At 60.8% G+C, this 18,703-nt stretch overlaps 1 protein-coding gene across 1 annotated transcript in view; it reads right to left on the bottom strand.

The window, feature by feature from the left end:
- Positions 1 to 3,421: 3,421 nt before the first annotated feature.
- Positions 3,422 to 18,703, bottom strand: part of OBSCN (obscurin, cytoskeletal calmodulin and titin-interacting RhoGEF) — a 164,854-nt gene continuing 149,572 nt past the window's right edge. The window contains 25 exon segments of the mRNA XM_011965740.1: positions 3,422 to 3,599; positions 3,775 to 3,924; positions 4,187 to 4,256; positions 4,455 to 4,678; positions 4,821 to 5,060; positions 5,238 to 5,319; positions 5,938 to 6,108; positions 6,292 to 6,414; positions 7,354 to 7,521; positions 7,675 to 7,785; positions 8,099 to 8,179; positions 9,008 to 11,033; positions 11,299 to 11,376; positions 11,817 to 11,862; positions 11,962 to 12,114; positions 12,793 to 12,819; positions 13,061 to 13,233; positions 13,542 to 13,619; positions 14,022 to 14,082; positions 14,795 to 14,995; positions 15,081 to 15,162; positions 15,402 to 15,570; positions 15,785 to 15,897; positions 16,411 to 16,535; positions 16,889 to 16,985. Coding sequence (XP_011821130.1) covers positions 3,422 to 3,599; positions 3,775 to 3,924; positions 4,187 to 4,256; positions 4,455 to 4,678; positions 4,821 to 5,060; positions 5,238 to 5,319; positions 5,938 to 6,108; positions 6,292 to 6,414; positions 7,354 to 7,521; positions 7,675 to 7,785; positions 8,099 to 8,179; positions 9,008 to 11,033; positions 11,299 to 11,376; positions 11,817 to 11,862; positions 11,962 to 12,114; positions 12,793 to 12,819; positions 13,061 to 13,233; positions 13,542 to 13,619; positions 14,022 to 14,082; positions 14,795 to 14,995; positions 15,081 to 15,162; positions 15,402 to 15,570; positions 15,785 to 15,897; positions 16,411 to 16,535; positions 16,889 to 16,985 — 5,027 coding nt within the window.

The following is an 18,703-nucleotide window of genomic DNA, read 5'->3' on the forward strand; positions in this document are numbered from 1 at the left end:
GAGGCGGAGGTTGCAGTGAGCTGAGATTGTGCCACTGCACTCCAGCCTGGGCAACAGAGCAAGACTCTGTCTAAAAAAGAAAAAAAAAAACAACAAAAAAAAACTGTACACTTGAAAATGGTTGAGTGATAAACGTTATGTGTATTTTATCACAGCTTAAAACTTTTTTAATTTAACAACTTTTGCTCTGTGAAAGACCCTGTTAAGGTGAGGTAGCTCACGCCTGTAATCCCAGCACTTTGGGAGGCTGAGGCGAGAAAATCTCTTGAGCCCAGGAGTTTGAGACCAGCCTGGGCAACAGACAGTGAGACCCCATCTCTAAAAAAAAGATAAATAAAGTAAATTAGCCAGGTGTGATGGCATACACCTTTAGTTCCAGCTACTCAGGAGGCTGAGGTGGGAGGATTTCTTGAGCCCAGGAATTCAAGACTGCAATGTGCCATGGTTGTGCCACTGCACTCCAGCCTGGGCAACAGACTGAGATGCTGCCTCAAAAAAGAAAAGTCTCTGTTAGGAGGAAGAAAAGACAAGCCCAAAAGTGGGAGAACATATTTGAAAACCACATATATGGCAAATGGCTGGTCTCCAGAATATACGTGGAACTCTTCATCCTCAACATTAAGTAAACAAACCATCCAGTTAGAAAATGGGCAAAAGACATGAATGGATATTTCACCCACAAGGGGATACAAAACTGTCCAATGAAATGACAACACAACACAGCCGTTGCATTCTTGGGCATTTATCCCAGAATAATGAAGACTTACAGTCACACAGCAACCTGTACATGAATGATTATAGCAGCTTTATTTGTAATCTCCCAACACTGGGAATGACCCAAATGTCCTTCAATGGATAAGTGGTTAAAGAAACAGTGGTGTATCCATAATATGGAATATTCTGCAGCAATAAAAAGGAATGAACTATTGACATATGCAGCAGCCTTCATGAATTTCCAGAGATGCCAGGCAAAAGATACCACATATAGGATTATTCCATTTATAGAATGTTCCTAAAATGACAAAGCTATATTAGTGCAGAACAAATTGTTGAGTGCCAGGGTTAAGGAGTGTTGCCGTGGGAGGAAAGTGGGTGTGGTTATTTTTATGCCTTTTTGGGCAGCATAAGGGATTTCTCGAGATGGAAATGTTCTCTGTCCTGACTGTACCAGTCTTAATGGTCATCATATTGTACTACAGTTTTGTGAGATGTCAGTGATGGGGCTTAGAATGTAATACCCCAAAATATGGCACCTTGACATGCTGAGTATCTCATGCTGAAGGAAATTGTCTCTCTCTGACCTTCTCCTGCCTTTCTTCCTTGAAGGAAGCCATAAGAGAATTATCTGACCTACCTCCCCCAAAAGCAGGTCATAGGATCCTCATTCCAGAGGCCAAGAAGAATCTGAATAAACAGGCCTTGGCCAGTTGCCCCCAGTTTATTACCATTAAGTTACACCTGCTTTTTTTCTAAGCGTATTTTTACATGACTGTTCATTCTTCATCAAACCCAAGCATAAAAAATAGACAGATTTGCCTGTTTTTTTGGGTTTTTGTTTCTGAAGGCTCACTTGTCACATAAAACTTTTTGTTAAATAGATGTGTGTCATGCTTTATCTTGTTAACCTGTCTTTGTGATTGGGGCCATACATGCAAGGTTCATCCATATGCCTTGCAATGGGTGAGGAAAAGATACTACCTTCCCCCCCCCACCCCACCCTGACATCAGCATCATGGGAAAGTGAGTGCACGGTGCCTGTGCCCTTTGTAATGCATTGAGTGGTGACACGCTGACTCTCAGGAGGTCGTAAAGGAGGAGGAAGGTAAAGTCAGAGGCAGTGTGGGAGCAGAGGGAGTGAGGGCAGTCAGTTCAAGTTAGAAGATGTTTGGATTTGTTTTCTTTTTAGAGACAGGGTCTTGCTCTGTGGTCCAGGCTGGAGTGCAGTGGCACAATCACAGCTCACTGCAGCCTTGACCTCTGGGCTCACCTCCCGAGTAGCTGGTACCACAGGCATGCACCACCACGCCAAGCTAATTTTTTATTTTTTGTAGAGACAAGGGTTGTTGCCCAGGCTGGTCTTGAACTCCTGGGCTCAAGTGATCTTCCTACCTCAGCCTCCCAAAGTGCTGGGATTATAGGTGTAAGCCTGTAATCCCAGGCTTGCCTGGCTGATGCTTGGATTTTAATTCAAAGTGTCCTGGGCTTAGTAAGATTTCAGGGGAGGTGTTCAGCATTTGGATACTGCAGAATGAACCCATCAGCATTAGGTCCCTGAGATGAGCTAAGAATCAGGAGGGCAGAGACTGCGGTCTACACCCTGCAGCCCCAGCCCCCCAGAAACGAAGCTGTTGTCCAACAAGTTGACCTTATTGCTGGGGACAGTGGAGAACATATCCCCACCCTGGGAACCCTGGGGCTGCTCCAGAAGAGGATGCAATGAAGAGCTGAATGTTTTGGTGATTAAAAGGAGTGTTTAAAACGACGGGGCCTCACTCTGGGTTGCATGCTGTCAGAGAGAGCCAGGACAACTCCATCACTGGATGTCTCCATAAATCTAAGCTGGCCAGGAATCACCGTGACTCATTTTAGCCAAGAGTGGTCGGTTAGCCTTCTCTCCACCTGTGCTCAGACATAGGTATAAGTGGCCTGGCCTTGTGTCTGAGGGACCTCTGCAAAAGGTTTTATCTGCAAGAGGAGAAGGCCCTCCCTGCCAGCTCCCAGGTCTCCTGGGCTGCACCTATCTCAAGTTCCCTTTCCCACGTCAAAGAAGAGTAGGAGAAAGGGCGTTCAGGAGCGTTTGAGCGACAATGCGCACACCCCACGGCCCTGGCTTCCCGCACTCCTGGCAAGGGGCAGGGCGGGGCTCGGCCAGCGCAGTCATTGCCCCTGGAATCTCAAATACTGGGTTGCTTTTCACCGAGGCCACGCGCCAGCGACTCTGAAGCCTTCTCTCCGCCAGCGGATCGTGGCCCGCGGCTCCCCGCCCTCGCTTGCACACTTTGCCCAAGAACTCTTCCTGGGGCAGAGAAGTTCTGGAAACAAGCCGCTGGCCCGACGGCGGAGAAAGCGGGCTGCGGGGCTGGAGGTCAGCGTGATGGAAGAGAGGAAGGCGCACGGCGGGTGGAATAAACGCGCACGGGTGTGAGGATGGAGACGCCCCGCGGGGCTGAACGCGCGGAGCATGGGAGTGAGGGAGCGACCCCTAAGGACGCCTTCTAAGGGCCTCGCAGGCCCAGACACAGCTGGGCAGCCTGATCGGCGTCCCAGCCAGAAAGGCGGGGACAGAGCCCTCACTCCCTCCCCTTCCCAAAAGAAAATAATGCAAAGAGACGGAAGACTTCTCGCCCGGCTGTGCGTTTTTATTGGCGCGTCTGCAGCGAGCCCCAGCGGGGAGACCGAGAGGTGCGGCCCCGAGCGACCCTCAGCGCACCTGGGCCAGGTTGTGCCTCTTGTACAGCAGCGCCCGTCTCTTCTCGCGATCGCGCACGAAGACGCGCAGTCGCGCGGTAGGGAAGGTCACGGGCGCGGGCCGCGAACACGCCGGGCCCTCCTCTGTCAGCCACGGGCACTGCAGGCAGCTGGACGCGCAGGGCCGGCCCCTGGAACCGACAAACGCTCAGCGCGTGGCCCAGCGGCTGGAGGGGTGTGGGGAAGGGGAGTGGAAAAGGGGAGAGGGACGGGGAGGGGAGAGGGCGGAGGGGAAAGAGAGTAGCGGGGCGGGGCGGGACGGAAGGAGGAGGGGGCGGGGAGAAGGAGGAGAGGGGCGCGCCTTACCAGGGCTGGGCGCACAGAGTGCTGCGCAGGAAGGCCACGGCGCCCCCGGACAGCCCCGAGTAGCAGCGGCTCAGCCGGATCAGCCCCTTGCGCAGTCCTCTCTGCAGGTCGCGTGCACCCTCGCTGCTCACCGGGTACTCGGCGCTCAGCCTGCACAGGTGGCAGGTGCACGGGCCCTGAAGTCACCCTCCTCGGGTAGACCAGGGCGGAGGTAGAGGGGATGCAGGAGCACGGAGGTCACCCACGGGTGGCCAGTGCAGGGGCCGTGAGGTCACCCTCGGGTGGACGGGGATGCAGGGGCCGTGAGGACACCCTCGGGTATGGGGGTGCAGGGGCCGTGAGGTCACCCTCGGGTGGAGGGAGGAGACTACCCAGCCCACCTAGTAACCCCCAGACAGGCTGGAGGACTCACATGATGAAGGCTGTCACACCGATGGCCCAGATGTCTGTCTGCGGAAGAGCCCCCTGGCCCTCCAGGAGCTCTGGAGCTGGGAGGGGCACATGTGGTTGGGCTCAGGTGGAGGGGCACAGGTGGGACAGGTGGAGGCACAGGTGTGTGGGCCAGGTGTGCGGCTGAGTGGGTGGCAGTGGAGCTGGGAGAGGGGACAGCACTGGAGGAGAGGGGGCTTCTTCCTGCCCCCCGCCCCAGGTGAGTTCCCCCCAACTGTCCACACACGTACCCATAGTCTCTAGGTAGTCCTTGAACTTCTCTGAGGGCAGCACCTTCTCCTGGCTGAGGCTCTGTGCATTGCCCAGGTCCACGACCTTGAGCAGGTTGTATTCGGTGATAATCATGTTCTCAGACCTCAGGTCCAGGTGCAGGATGTGCTGGGCGTGCAGGTATTGGGTGGCGCTCAGCATCTGCCACAGGTAGTCCTTCACCTCCGATTCTGAGTAGGAGGCCCTGGGGGGCAGAAGCTGCTCAGTCCAGGCTCCAGGGTGGGGGCCACCGGGCTGTGCAGAGGGGCCTGGTCCTCCGGCCCCACCCCAGAGGCCTGCGTCCATCAGTCCATCAGCTCAACCATGCCACCCCAGGCCACCCTCACCTCTCAGCCAGGCAGGGGAGCAGCTCGGGCCCAGAGCACAGCTCCAAGATGAGCACCAGGTGCCGGGGGCTGAGGTAGGCTGCATGCAACTGGGCCAGGTGCGGGTGGCGCAGGCCCTTGAGGGCCTCGTATTCACGCAGCACTGCCGTCTTGTCCTTGGGGCGGTAGGGGATGATCTTGGCCGCCAGCGCCCGCCTGCTGGCCTTCTCCCAGCACTGCCGCACCACACTGAAGCGGCCCCTGCTCAAGGGGACAGCGGTCAGGCTGGTGGGTGATCCCCTCCCATTCCCCGATTCCCAACACTCAGAACAGCAGGAGCCCAGCTTAGCGAGAAGGTGGGTGTAGGGCCATGGGTGGCCAGCAAGGGGGGGTCCAGGCCCTGGCCCCACCCGCCTGCAGCCCCCGAGGCCCCTGCACCTCCGGATCTGTGTCTGGAATGCGAAGGTCTTTGTGCTGGGCAGGGGTTGGGCTGGCCGCCCCTGGCTCTCCTCCTCAGAGGCTGTAGGAGGAGGGGCAGGCCATAAGAGGGGGTGAAGAGGGCATCCCCACAGCCCCAGCTCTCCCTACCTCTCCCATCACCCTTTCCCAGGTACCCTGACAACTGGGGCTTTGAGCTCCTACACACTCCCACCTTTTGTTCCTCAGGTTCTGGGGGTACGGGGACAGGGAGGGGGTACAGCAAACAGTGAGAGCCAACCTGAGTGAGGGTGTGTATGAGGGCTGCAGGGGCATTTGAGAATGGACCACCCATAGCAATCATGCCCTCTCTGTCTGTCTTGAGCCCAGGACAGACATTACTAATCAACCCCAGCATTCCTCCACCAAAGCTAGAGGCAGCAAGGGGCAGTCACTGTCAACACTCACTACCAACATTCAGCATGAAGCAGAATGGACTTGTGGGCTCACCAACAAGTGTATGGAAGTGTAGGTGAGTGAAGGGGGGGCCTTGGGGGTGAGGTAGCCCCTGAAGTGTGTAGGCCTCGAATGCCAAGCCCAGGAGCAGGTCTCTCCCCAGAAGGAAGTGGACAGCTATGGAGACCCTGCACAGGAGGGAGCATAATCTGGGTCTTCCAGCTGCTGTTCCCACCCTCCAAGCCCTGAGTGTGGTGTGGCTCACCCAGGTGGCTGGGCCCTCCCAGGAGGACTTGCTCCGAGGGGCTGCTGTAGGGGCCCATTCCTGCCTTGCTGACACATGCCGTGCGGAAGGTGTAGGTGCCGCCCCGGGAGAGCTTGCTGGTCAGGTAGCAGCAGTCAAAGATGTCAGAGGCCAGTGTGGTCCAACTGCCACCTGGCCACACAGGAGCACGTGAGGGGCTACTGAGGCCTCTGCACACCACATCAGTGGGGGTGGAGAAACCCTTCCCTGAGGCCAACCATGGGCACAGAGCAGGCCAGGCATCTCCCCAAGGGCCCCTCGACATGGCCCCCATGAGGGGTGGCCGGAGCCTTGGGCACAGGGGCCACCTCATACCTTCTAGGCTGCACTGCACAATGTAGGTCACAGGGCCATAGGATTCCACGGGCTTCCAGACCAGCAGCACCCCATCCGCGTACACCTCCCCAATATCCGGGCATGGCGAGGATGAGGGGCGCTCTGCAAGGCACTGCCCAATGGTCAGTGACTCCAGGGTGGGCACCCAGCCTCCAGGGGGCAATATCTGGCCGGCCCCTGCCTCACCCTGGCAGCTACCAGGGCTCTGGAGCCCACCCTCCCTGGTCCTGTTCATTCAGGGTCCAATCACAGTGAGGAATGGTAGGAGGGGCCTCTCCTGGCGAGGGGCTGGGGAGGTGTCTGCCCTGCCAGAACCCGCTCCTGGGCTGGCCCATTCACCGCGGTGTGACCAGAACCCTGTGCAGGGGCCCAGGCTCTGGTCAGAGGGGCCCTGGTGGGGCTGCTGGGCTTCACTGGGTTGCCCTACACAGGTTCAGGCAGGCTGGCCCACTCTGGTCATTGGGCCAGGGGTCCCAGAGCTAGGCCTGTAGCCCCCATCCTGACTACCTCAGAAACATGCCCAGGGAACTGTGTTGTGCTTGGAACTCAACTTTGATTGAGATATGGAACCGGAAGCAGCCCACTCCTGCATGGGCTGGAGGGATGGGCGTGGAAGGAACATGGGAAGATGATGCCATGGGTCATGTGCCCAAGAAACTCAGTTCTCCTGGCAAGTGGCCAATGGGATGGGCTTTCTCCCTGGCAGGGAGCGTGGATGAACAGGCTTCCTTCCGAGCCCTGTAACGTCAGCAACTGCATCCGGCCATCCTTCCCAAGGCTGGTTCCTTCTGCTGGAACCAGCTCAGGACCTCCCACCAGCCTAGGGCAGCCCGTGTGGTCAGAACTCTGTTGACCTTCTCGGGCCTCCTGCAGCCCTGGCCGTGTGCGGTGCCTGGCCCCATAGGGATGTGGGCTGCTCAGGGTCGGGGAGCGGCCGCCTCAGCGGCCAATGCATGGGCCCGGAAGCATTCCACGGAGGATGAGGCTTCCCAGCAGCCCTGGCCCAGCCTCCCTGGCCCACCCCCAGTGTGGCCCACACACCTGCCTTCCGAAGGACGCCCGTGGTGGTCACTGTCCCCAGCGCATTGCTCGCGCTGCAGGTGTACACACCCAGGTCCTCAGCTGCCACCACCAGGATGGTCAGAAGCTGGAAGTTCTTGAGGGTGGTGGAGATGAGGACACGGCTGCTGCTCTCCAGGGGGGCTCCATCTGCAAAAGTACAGAGCAAGCCTCATGCCACAGCCAGGCCTCACACCTCTCCCTGGGCCTCAGTTTCCCTCTGGACAGCGAGGCATCCTGTGGGGCTGGCGATGGCCACTCACCCGATTTCACCAGCTCCCAGCCCCTGGAATAGCTTCTTACCTTTGCTCCAGGTGGCCTGGGCAGCTGGCTGGGCCGACACCTGGCAGGCCAGTGTCACTGACTGGCCCAGGACCACAGTCTCATCTGAGAGCTCCCTTAGGAATGTCGGCGCTGAGGAGGGAGGATGAGATCAGCCTTCGGGGGTGACCTCCAGGCCCCAGAGCATGGCCTGGACCCCACAGTGGGGACACCAGGCGGAGCCCTGCCCCACCACCCACGACTCCCCACTCCCCAGACTGGCCCATCTGCACCACCACCTCCTCCTCCAGGAAGTCCTCCAAGACTGCTCAGCTCACCACACCCACCAGGACCCCTCATCGGTTCCCGCACCCCTGTGAGTGCAAGCCTGCTCCCCACCTGTCTGGCCATGCTGGTGGGACCCTGAGAGGCAATGGGGCCCAGTCTCTGTGTTGGGCCTGCTCACCTCGGTCCCAGCTCTTCAGACCTGACGGCCGGAAGGAAGCAAGGCCTGGCTTCTTCCTGGGGGGCCCCTCCTTCTCCAGACCTGCAGGAGGAAGGGGACCGATGAAGATCATGGTCAGGAGGCCTGGCCCCTCTGGGTAGCACCAGCCGCCTCTGGCTGCAAGGACCCGGAGCAGCTGGGACAGGAAGCAACTGTGGTCGGCTGGCCCACTGCCCACTCCTCAGACTTCCAGGCCACAGAGGAAACACGAATATCAGGTACCCTCCCCACCTCCAGGCACGGGGTCAGGAGGGTCCACGACCAGGGAGGATTATGTGGTCGGGGAGAACTATGGGGCTGTGAAGGGTTTTGGGGTTGGGAAGGGTTTTGGGGTCAGGGAAGGCCTGAGGTCAGGAGAGTCTGGGGTCAGGTAGGGCATGGAGTTGGGGAGGGTCTGGGGTCAGAGAGGACTATGGGGTCAAGGAGGACTCAGGAGGATCTGGGGTTAGGAGGGTCTGCAGTCAGGCAGGATCTGGGGTTGGGAGAGTACAGCGTTGGGGTGTCTGGGGTCAGGGAGGGTCTGGGGCTGGTCGGGAGGACTCTGGGGTCAGGAAGGATTCTGGTTCAGGAAGACTCTGGCCCCTTCAAATGCTTTCCCCAGGGGCATACCACCTACAGCCTCCCCAGGCCTCCTCAGCTATGTTAGGTCCCAGGGCTGGGTCTCAGTTGCCCCGTGGGGAGGGTTGTCAGGGCTGGAGAGGTGACCCCAAGATTCAGAGACCTGAGGCAGGGACAGGAGGTGTGGGCAGCACCTGGACACCGGCGGGGGTGCCCCGGGGGCCTCCTGCCGTCACCTGGAGTGCAGTAGCCCCAGTTACAGAATGGGGGCCCCTGGACGTGAAGGATGCCTGGGGTGGGGTGGGGGTTCACCTTCCAGCCTGCCCTTCAGGATCCGGGAGATGTGCTCCACGGAGGCCTTCACTCTCTCACGCAGCCCCAGCTCCGCGGGCTCATCCAGTGGCAGGTGCCTCCCAGGGAAGTGGAAGAGGCTGCGTGACGGTGAGGACCACTTGCACTTCCTGCCCACGGCAGCCTCCGCCAACAGCGCATCCACGTCTTCTGGCTCCTCTGTGATCTCCAGGCCTGCGTGGGGGCCCATTTCACCTTGCCAGGGCCACATGGGCTCCGAGAACTCGGCCAGCTCCTCCTCAGCCATGGGGGAGGGTGGCTCTGGCTGAGCGGGCTTGGGGACTTTCCTGAAGATCATAAACTCGAATGGGAGGTACTTGATGTCGTACAGGTCCGAGAGGTTGAGGTAGGCAGGGTCCACCTCGGAAATGTCCAGGGATATTGTGTCAGCCGCCTCTGCATCACCTGACAGGTCCCGGATCTGCACCAGGGAGACCTGCCCGACGTCCTCCCATGGGGTGGGCTCTGGAGAGCTCCTAGAGGGAGCCCTGCTGACCTCAGGCACAGGCCTTGCACTGATCTGGGGCAGTGGGCTCTCAGCCCTGGCCTCCTCCTGCTCCTCTGAGGACTGGGACACAGCCCAGGCTATCTTGGCCCACATGGGTCCCTGCCCCAGCATGCCCCCCGCATCTCCACCAAAGGCAAAGGTGCCATAGCCAGCCACACCTGCGTAGCCCCCGCGACACCCCAGGGAGAACTTCCGCGTGGTCACCTGTTCCTGAGGCCGCTGCAGGGTGGGTGTGGAGTCGGACAGATCCTCAGCCTCCTGGGACCAGCCCTCAGCATCGAGGGAGGGGCCAGGCTCTGTGCCCACCCGGGAGGAGCCCACCCTGAGGGAGCTCACTTGGGAAGAGCTCTCCTGGGAGGCTGACCCTGGGGAACTGCAGGGGCCAGGTTTTGGCCTCCCAGGAAGAGAGATGTCTCCAGGCCCCATCTTAGAGTCTAGCGGGGGGCTTGCTTTGGCAGGGGCAGGGAGTACCTGGGGCTGTCCCAAGAAGGGGCTTGAGGGTACTAAGGGGGCCTCTTTGCAAGATCCTAGAGGGAAGGAGCCAGGAGGGCATGGGGCAACTGCTGAGTGGGGGCTGCAGCCCTCCTGGGGGGCAGAACCCTGCTTGGCATGACAGAAAGGGGCTGGCTGCCCCCAAGCGTGGTCCAGGGATGGACTCTCTGGCTGAGCAGTGCCTGGGTGGCCACCAGTGGATGGAAGCTGCTTGTAGCCCTGAGGGTGCCCCATGTCCCTCATAGGAGCTCCCCCGGAGGGGGCTGAAGGCAGTCGCTGTGCCTCACAGCAGGCCTCTGGGGAGCAGCGTGGGGTGCTTGGAGGGTCATGTTCCGTGTCCAGGGAGCGGCTGCGGCCAGGGGCCAAGTGGGTGCCAGAAGCAGGCAGCCGGAGGGCGGTCTCGAAGGAGGGGGCTTTGGTCAGGAGGGTGGCCTGCTCCTCCCTGGCAGCCTCCTCCTCCAGCATGCAGTGCTCCATCAGTGGCTCGCGCAGGCCAGGTAGCGCCCCCGCAATGTACCCGCCCTTCAGCAGGTGCCGCCGCCGGGCTGGGTGCCGCCTGCTCCCCGGGGCCAGGGCCCCATGCTCAGGGCTCTCACCCGCCTGCTGGTAGAACAGGCTGCGGATGACGCTGTGCCGGGGCACACAGCCCTGGGCGGCCGGTGGCCCAGCACCCTCAGGAGATGCAGGCAGAGCTGAGGCCTCGGCAGAGGGCAGAGTGGCTTCGGCCTCCTCAGGCAGGCTGGCCGAGGGCCGCAGGAAGCCCCGGGGGTGCAGCAGTGGCGAGTGTGTAACCGGGGAGGGTGGCAGTGACTTAGCCCGGGCGAATGGGGCAAGCTCATTGTCAGAGGAGGAGGAGGAACTGGAGGAGCCACCAGTGTCCCTGCAGAGGTGCCGGGCCACACCGAGGGAGGGGCTGTCAGGAGGGCCCCGCAGCAGCTCAGGGATGGAGCGCATCACCAGGATGGACTTGTAGCTCATCAGGGAACGCTGGAACCGCATGGGGGCAGCAGGCATCAGGTGGGGAGACCCAGGAGCTCTGGGGTCCTCTACCCCCAGGGCACAGTCATTCCACCCTCCTGCACCATGGGACTCTGTGCACCCATCCCCACTGTGCCCAGCAGATGACTCCCATCTCCTTTCAGCATGCTCAAAGGAGCCCAGCCCCACTTCCCTGCACTCCTAGGTGCGCAGCTGGCCCTGTGGGGCCTCAGTTTCCCCTTCACTGGTCCCTACTCAGATGGTCATGGCTCACCTGCCAGCGACTTCGGGCCAGGAGGAACTTGAGCTGCTTGGTGTTGATGAAGTGGGCCTCCTCTGCAGGCATGGATTTCTGGGAGACCGAGGTGGGCAGCCACATAGCAGGGAGACCATGGTGCCCTGATAGGGGCCCCTCCCATGATGGAAGCCCTGCTGGGCAGCCCCAGTCCTGGGATCCCCTGGATCCAGGACACCACAGCCCTCACCCAAGATGTCCAGGTGGGGCAGATGGCAAAGGTCAGAGGTCAGAGGTGACAGCGACCCCCTGTCCCTGAGCTCCTCGCAGTTCTCCCTGCCTCCTGCTGGGTGTTGGGGGCTGGGGCACTGAAACGTGGTTCCAGCTTGAGGTTCCCACAGCCCTCTCACTAAAGTACAGGGACAAACGTCCTCTGGGCTGGGCAGAGTCCAGGCCACAGCCACAGTTCTGTGCTCACACACCCTGTTGCCCAGAGGCCCTGCCCCTGTTGGCCTCAGGCTCTGCCTGCATAGTGTGGGGCTGACCCTGATACTCACCAGGAACCAGGGGTGGGAGAGGCACTGGGCTGCACTAGGCCGGGCCCTGCAGGGAGAGGAAGGCTCAGGAGGGGTCAGGTGGTCAGTTGCCCCCTGGGGCAGGGCTGACTGGCCCCCGGCAGGAGAAGCCTGGGTGCGCACTCACTGAGAGGCTCTCTGCAGCGTAGCCTTGATGAAGTCTTTGGCGTCTTCACTGAGGTGGGCAGCCATGGGGCTGCTCCATGACACGCGACCCTCCAGGATGTTCAGGAGGGTGGCACGGTCACTCTCGCCAGCAAATGGGGATGAGCAGGTCAGGCTGAAGGCAGAGGGAGGGTCTAGCCCTCAGATGAGGCCCTGACTGCGGATGGGCTCTTAGTCCCACTCCCATCTAGCTCTGAGAATCCCAGCAAGTTTCTCTGATTTGCCCAGAGAGATCCAGGCTCAGCTTGGAACAGGGACCCAGACCAAGCCTGGGGTATCTGGGCTCAAGTAGCAGAAGGGATATAGGGTCAGCTTGGGTGCGCACCAGCCTTAGTCTGAGATAGGGATCCAGGCTCAGGCTGGGGCAGGGATGTAGGGTCAGCCTGGGTGGGCACCAGCCTTAGTCTGAAATAGGGATCCAGTCTGGGGCAGGCATCAAGATCAGCCTAAATTAGGAATTAAGGATCAACTTGCTGAGGAGGTCCAGGCTGTCTATACCACCGTCATCCTCAGGGCAGCAGTGGCTGTTATGAGTGACTGCTGGACAACCCCCGGTCCTGCAGGGCAGTGGCTTGGCTGCCTCGTGACCCGGCACAGCCCTCTGATGACAGGGTGTTTGTGAGACCCTCTGGGCAGGAACCTCTTATCAGGGTTGGCTGACCGCCTGTTCCCAAGATAGTTGCCCCTTGGGTCTCGGGTCTCTGATCTGGGGAGCAGCCAGCGGTGCACATGCCCTCAGCGGGCCTACAAGGGAGGGGTCTTAGGTCAGCTGATGGAGCAGGGCTCTGCTCACCTGAGGTAGGAGATGACACCCATGGCCCTGCAAGACAAAACCACACATTGTGCATCGCCCCAGGCCTGGCTCTCAGGTAAGAGGCACACACACAGGGAAGCGGGGAGCCCAGGTCTGTAGGAGGAGACGGGTTCAGGGAGGACCCCTTGGCTTACCAGTAGGCTGCCTGCTGCCTCCCTGGGACAGAGGAGAGGGCCCAGCCACCTGTGGGGACCGGCTTCCCAGAGAAGCTGCAGACCCAGACCCGTTGGTCCAGCCACCCACTCACCAGATGTCGGAGGCCTCGCTCACAGGGTTCTGCTGGATGATTTCGGGGGAGACGAACTCAGGGGAGCCGTACTGGCTGAACTGCAGCTCTGCTGGGGTGATGTTCTGGGCAAAGCCGAAGTCGCAGATTTTAATGTCTTCCCGGGCAGGATGCACCATCAGGATGTTAGAGGGCTGTCGGGGAGAGTTGGGAGTAGGTGAGAGCCATGCCCTAAAGGGGTGACTCCTGGGGCTGGTGGGCCTGGTGGGGACACCCAGAGGCCCGGGGACAGGGTGAGGCAGTGGGGAGCACCTGGTGCAGCCATTTGGGGACAGCCTCTGCTCCACCAGAGCCACACCCCACTCCAAAGGGCTGCCTGGAGGTGGTGAGCTCCCTGTCCCTGGAGGCAAGCAAGCCCTCTCAGTGAAGCTGGGAGTGGTGAGCCTGCCCCACTGGCCTGCAGGTCCCAGGCTTTGGGGTGCAGCAATGAGGACATACTAACCTTTATGTCCAGGTGGAGAATGCCGTGGCTGTGCAGGTAGTGCAGCCCCTCCACCAGCTGCTGGATGTAGACCTTGACCTGTAGCAAGGGCTGCTGTTCAGGTGGGAGCCCAGCCCCAGCCTCCCTCTCCACTTCAAGTCCGGCCTCCTCCTGGCTTCGGCAGCTGATATGCAAAGCCCTCCTGGGTCCTGTGTGCCCCTAAGCCAGGAGATCCCTCAAAGGTGGGGAGGATACGATGGACTTGTGAACCTCAGTTGGGGAGGGGTGGGCAGGGCTGGTCAGCTGGCCAAGTGAGGCGGGGTGGCAGGCCGTGTAGAGCCTGACTGAGGGGTCAACACGCCCTGGAGGCCATGGGGAGCCCCAGAGGCCCCTGAGCTAGAGAGGGCTGTGGCTGGGACTGTATCTGCAGGGACCTGGTGTCTGAGAGGGGTCTGGGGTAGGGTGCATGGCTGGGGCAGTGGCAGGCGGAGGCCCAGTCACCTCGGCCTCTGTCACCACACCCTTCCTGAACAGGCGGTCCAGCAGCTCCTCGGATGAGCACCTGGGATCCCATCAAGGAAAAACAGGCTTGGGAGGCTGAAACCTGCCTGACCCCAGAAACCCACACTCACAATGAGGTGACCAGGACTACGGGCACATCTGATCTCTGGGGGCAGCAGGGGGTGATGCTCAGGGTTGAGGAGAGTGGAGTGGGGACCCCTCTGAACCCCAGATGGCATGCAGCCCTGAAAAGGGAGGGGCGGCAGGCTGACGCTGGGGACTGAGGCCAGTCACTGCACTGGCACAGTGGGAGGGGGCATCCTGTCCCCTCTGTACAGAGCCCATCCAGCACCCTCTCCCTGCAAAGAGGACACCGACTTGGGGCAGTGGGGCATGTGTCCGGCTGACACCGTCAAGAGCACCAGAGGACAGAGGAGACCTCCAAGACAAGGCCACGTGGGTGGCAGGGTGTGCCCCAGAGTAGCCAGGCCAAGCAGCTCCTTCCTCTCTAAGAGGCCATCTACAGAGTGGGAGTGGACCCCCACCATCCTTGCTGAGGGCATCAGGTCATCAGGGCCAGCTAGCCACCAGTACCCCCTGGGGACTCCAGTCACTGCCCCGTGGAACAGAAGACTCCCCACCCAAATTCCCGGCTGGGTGGCTGTCGCCACCACCCAGCCAGGCAGGGGACACCAAGCACATGGCTCCTCTGAGCCCTGGCCTGGCCCTGCATGCCCCTCCTCAAGCCCTCTCAGGGGCTGAGGGCAGGATACAGCTCCAGGATGAGGATGAGGGTCTTGCGGGTCTCAAACTGGTCCAGCAGCCCTGTGACCAGCGGGTGGCTCAGCGTGGCCAGGATGTCTCGCTCCCTGTATGCCTGGGCCCGAGTTCTGCTCCGTAGGGGGATGAACTTGGCAGCGCACAAGATCTTGTTTCCTTTGTGCTGCACTCTTTTCACGAAGCCAAACACACCCCTAGGAAAGACGGAGTGAGGAGAGCCCAGGTGGCCTGAGGAAAGGAGCCATCTGGCTGTCCAGGGGAAAGGGGGCTAGGTGCTACCTTCCAATCTCCTCCTTGACCTCATAGAAGGAGTGCAGCTTTCTCCGGTGGCTTTGCTTCTCTGAGTCCGGCTCATTGTCCCCTAAGGAATGGGAAGCAGCTGGTATGGGCAAAGGTGACCACCCTGATCCCCACGGAACCCAGTGCTGTGGTGTTAATGGGAGCTGCTTCCTGGACCCAAGACTAGGGGACCACACCCACCCAGGGACCACACCCACCCAGGTACCACCCATGGGAAGGGAGGTTGCCCCATGGAGACAAGACCTGTACCTGGCCAGCCCAGCTGCAGAGCCTGGGCCCAGGAGGGGTCGACCAACTCACCGCCAAGCACCAACAGCTCTGCCTTGCAGAGCACCTGGCCACCAGCGTTTTGGGCCAGGCAGGTGTAAACACCGGCATCCTTCGAGGCCACATGCCTCAGCACCAGGGAGTATGTGGTGCCTTCTTGCTGCTGGCTAAGCCGGGTGCTGTCCACCAGCTGGACGCTGTCCTGGAGGCACAGGATCAACAGGGCTGCCATCAGCCCACTCTGGGGGACCCCATCACCCCACCCTTCACTGAGCAGTGCTTCTGACACCTGCTGTGTGTCCAGTCTGGAGGGGATGTGGGAGGAAGTGCACAGTGTGGACTGCACCCATCTCCCGTGGGTCCCCCAGATCCTGGGGCCATTCCCGAATCTCGCTCACCTGGACCTGCACACCTACCTTGTACCAGGTCACCAAGGGCTGTGGGTCGCCCTCAATGACAGCCTCGAATTGGGCCATTGTGCCTGTCTGTGCCTGCACATCCTCGATGGTTACCTGCATGGATGGGGGCCCTGGGAGGGCAGGGAGGGAACCATGGAAACCACCTCCCCAGCCACACAACCCTGGGTGCCAGCCACAGCCCACCATGCCTGGGTGGTTGTTGAGGCCCTGAGATACACTGTGGGCAACTGAACGCCCCCCACAGCCCAAGCAACAGCACCCCATCCTGACTGCCCAGGCTTCTGACAGTTATGGGTGCTCCTTCAATGGAACCACTGCCTCTCCCACTCTGACCTCAGCTGGCCAGGTGATCAGGAGGAGTTGGTGGGGCCAGTGGAGCTCACTAACTTGGCTGCCGTTCTCAGGGACAGGGTCCTATTAACACCAAGTTCACTGCCACTTGCGTCTCCCCAGTGGAGGGTTCTGGCCCCTCTGAAGGGACACAGTGAGTAGAATGTGGGCGTCCCAGGCTGGGGCAGGGCTGAGACAGGCTGGGTGGCCTCTGCAGATGTGCAAATGCCCCCCAGCCCTGGACAGGGGGTATGGGGATCACACTTATAACCTAGCTGGGCCCAACCCCATACTTGCGGTGTGTGTGTCGATGGCCTGGTATGTGTAGGTCCTCTGTGTGGTCTCCGTGACCACGTGGCTATGGACGTCCCAGAGCAGCTCCCCTGTGCCTGCCCCAGGCCTGGCTGCACCCTCCATCCTGGGGTTAGGAAGTGGGGTGAGGCTCTGCCGGGCCCCCACACGTTCTGAGCAGCCAGGCCTCCCGATGAGATAGGGTATCCCTGCTCATCACCACTAGGAAGGGGCTGCAGCAAAGCCTCTCTGGGATGAGATGTACAGACGGGTGCCCAGCCCTTAGTGTGGAGGGGGCCCCCCAACACCTCTCATCCCAAGGGTGGCCTCTCCTCCCAGACCTGCCATGCCTGGGGTAGCTGCTGGCAAAGAGTGGAGGGCTGTGAGGACACCGCAGTAACTCGTGCCCTGCCCTGCCTGCCCAGAGATGTCCTCTGGGGTTGGTCCCCAGTGCAGGACCCAGCAGTCTGGGGTGGTTACCGAATGGGCACAGTCCATTCCTGGGCTCTGGCAATGGCCTCTGGCTCCTGCTCTGGGCCTTCGTGGAGGAGGGGCTGTGGCACCCTCTGGGGCACGGCTGCTGGGAGATGAGGGCCTCATGAGATGGAGCCCAGGTGGTACCCGCATCTGGTCCCCACATTCGCAGGCTAGGAAAGCCCAGGCAGAGCTTTGGGCTCCCGGGGCCCTGGGCTGTGGGTGAGATCCTGGCAAGGTCCTAGGCCCCAAACCCAGTACCCAGCCCACAGCTCAAGCATGTGCAGTTAGCCACCCTGCAGAGCCCAGGTGCCAAGCACCCTCCATATCCGACCTGGTGCCACCAGCCCCGAGGGTCCCCTGCCCACCCGCCAGACTGACAACTGGATGCGGTGGCCTCTGCCCTCTAGAACACTCCCTGACAGCCAGGCAGGACAGGCAGCTCTGTCTCAGCACCGTGTGTGCCAGGAGCATTCAACAGTTCCTAGCATGCAAGCAATGGTGGGCAGGATCCAGAGGGCCAGGGCATCACCCCATGGGGCTGCCCAGAGGTCACAGGTAGGGCCCTTGACACCGCTCCACCCAGCTGTGAGGGAGAGGACAGGAGAGACCCAGGGCAGACTGGGTAGAAGAGTGGGGCTCGGGACAGCCCCGGCCAGTGGCACAGGCAGCGCAGGCAGGGCAGGTGGCTGTGGGAATACACTTGAGCTTCAAGCAGGTGGACGAGTGGAAAGGGTGTCCGCCACAGGCAGGGCGGGTGGTGTCATGGCCAGAGCAGGCCAACCCATGCCCACTCTGCAGAGGTATCGGGCAGAGTGAACGAGCGTCAGGCCTGTGAAGGAGCCCGCGATCTGCCCCGGATGGGCCAAGCGGCACCTAGGGCGGGTTTGTCTCAACCACTGTGGCCCTGGCACACAGCCCATTGGATGTGGCAGGGTACACTCCACCCACAAGGCAGAGTTCAAGTGAGGGCCAGTCCTCCCAGACCCCTGCCCCAGCCTCGGCCTGTCCTTCCCTTACGGACGCCGGCCTTCAGTCACTGCATGGGGAAGAGTGACAGGCAGAAGAATGAGAAGAGACCATTTCCCAGGGTGACAGGGATGCCGTGCCCCTTCTCCTGGGCCAGGCCTTGCTCCCAGCCAGCCCCGTGATAGGCAAACGGAGCAAATGTACACCAAGTTGGGGCCTAGAGAGACGCCCCTTAGCCCTAGGTGGCCCCAGGGTGCCCAGGCAGCTAGAGGGAGGAGCCTGCGCTCATTGAAGGCCTGGGGGCTTCTGTGCCTGTTGTGGGGAAGCAGACCTGAGGGGCTGGCCCTCTCATCTCATGGGGGAAGGCGGCTTGCTTGCCCCGAACCCTATGCCACCTGGCCTGCGGGAGGCCACAGAAGCAGCATAGAGACTGTGGGACTGTTGGAGCATGTGTTCAGGGGATTAAGCGTGAGACCATGGTGGGGGACTGTCCCGTGCTGTCCTTGGGGAGGGCACTGAGCCCTGGAGGTCTCATCCTGTTTGACTCCAGCCTGACGGCCTTTCTCCAAGGTGATGGAACCAGGTAGGGGTGGCCAGGGAGGGTGCATCAGGGAAGCCCCTGCAAGATGGTGTGGGGTGACCAGAGTGGGTAGGCACACAGGATGCAAGGCCATGATGGTCTTTTGTGTGAAGACAACCAAGGCTGGGGCTGGGCCAAAAGAGAAGGAGAAGGGCATGGACCCGAGAAGCCCACAGAAGCAAGATGCAGAGGACGCTGGACGGGGCAGGGGAGGAGCCTGGCTGCCATCCTGCCCCAGCTCTGGCCTCGCTTCAGTCCCGTCCTCATGGCTC

The sequence above is a fragment of the Mandrillus leucophaeus genome, unplaced genomic scaffold (assembly GCF_000951045.1).
Source record: "Mandrillus leucophaeus isolate KB7577 unplaced genomic scaffold, Mleu.le_1.0 Scaffold734, whole genome shotgun sequence".
Classification (NCBI taxonomy): Eukaryota; Metazoa; Chordata; class Mammalia; order Primates; family Cercopithecidae; genus Mandrillus; species Mandrillus leucophaeus.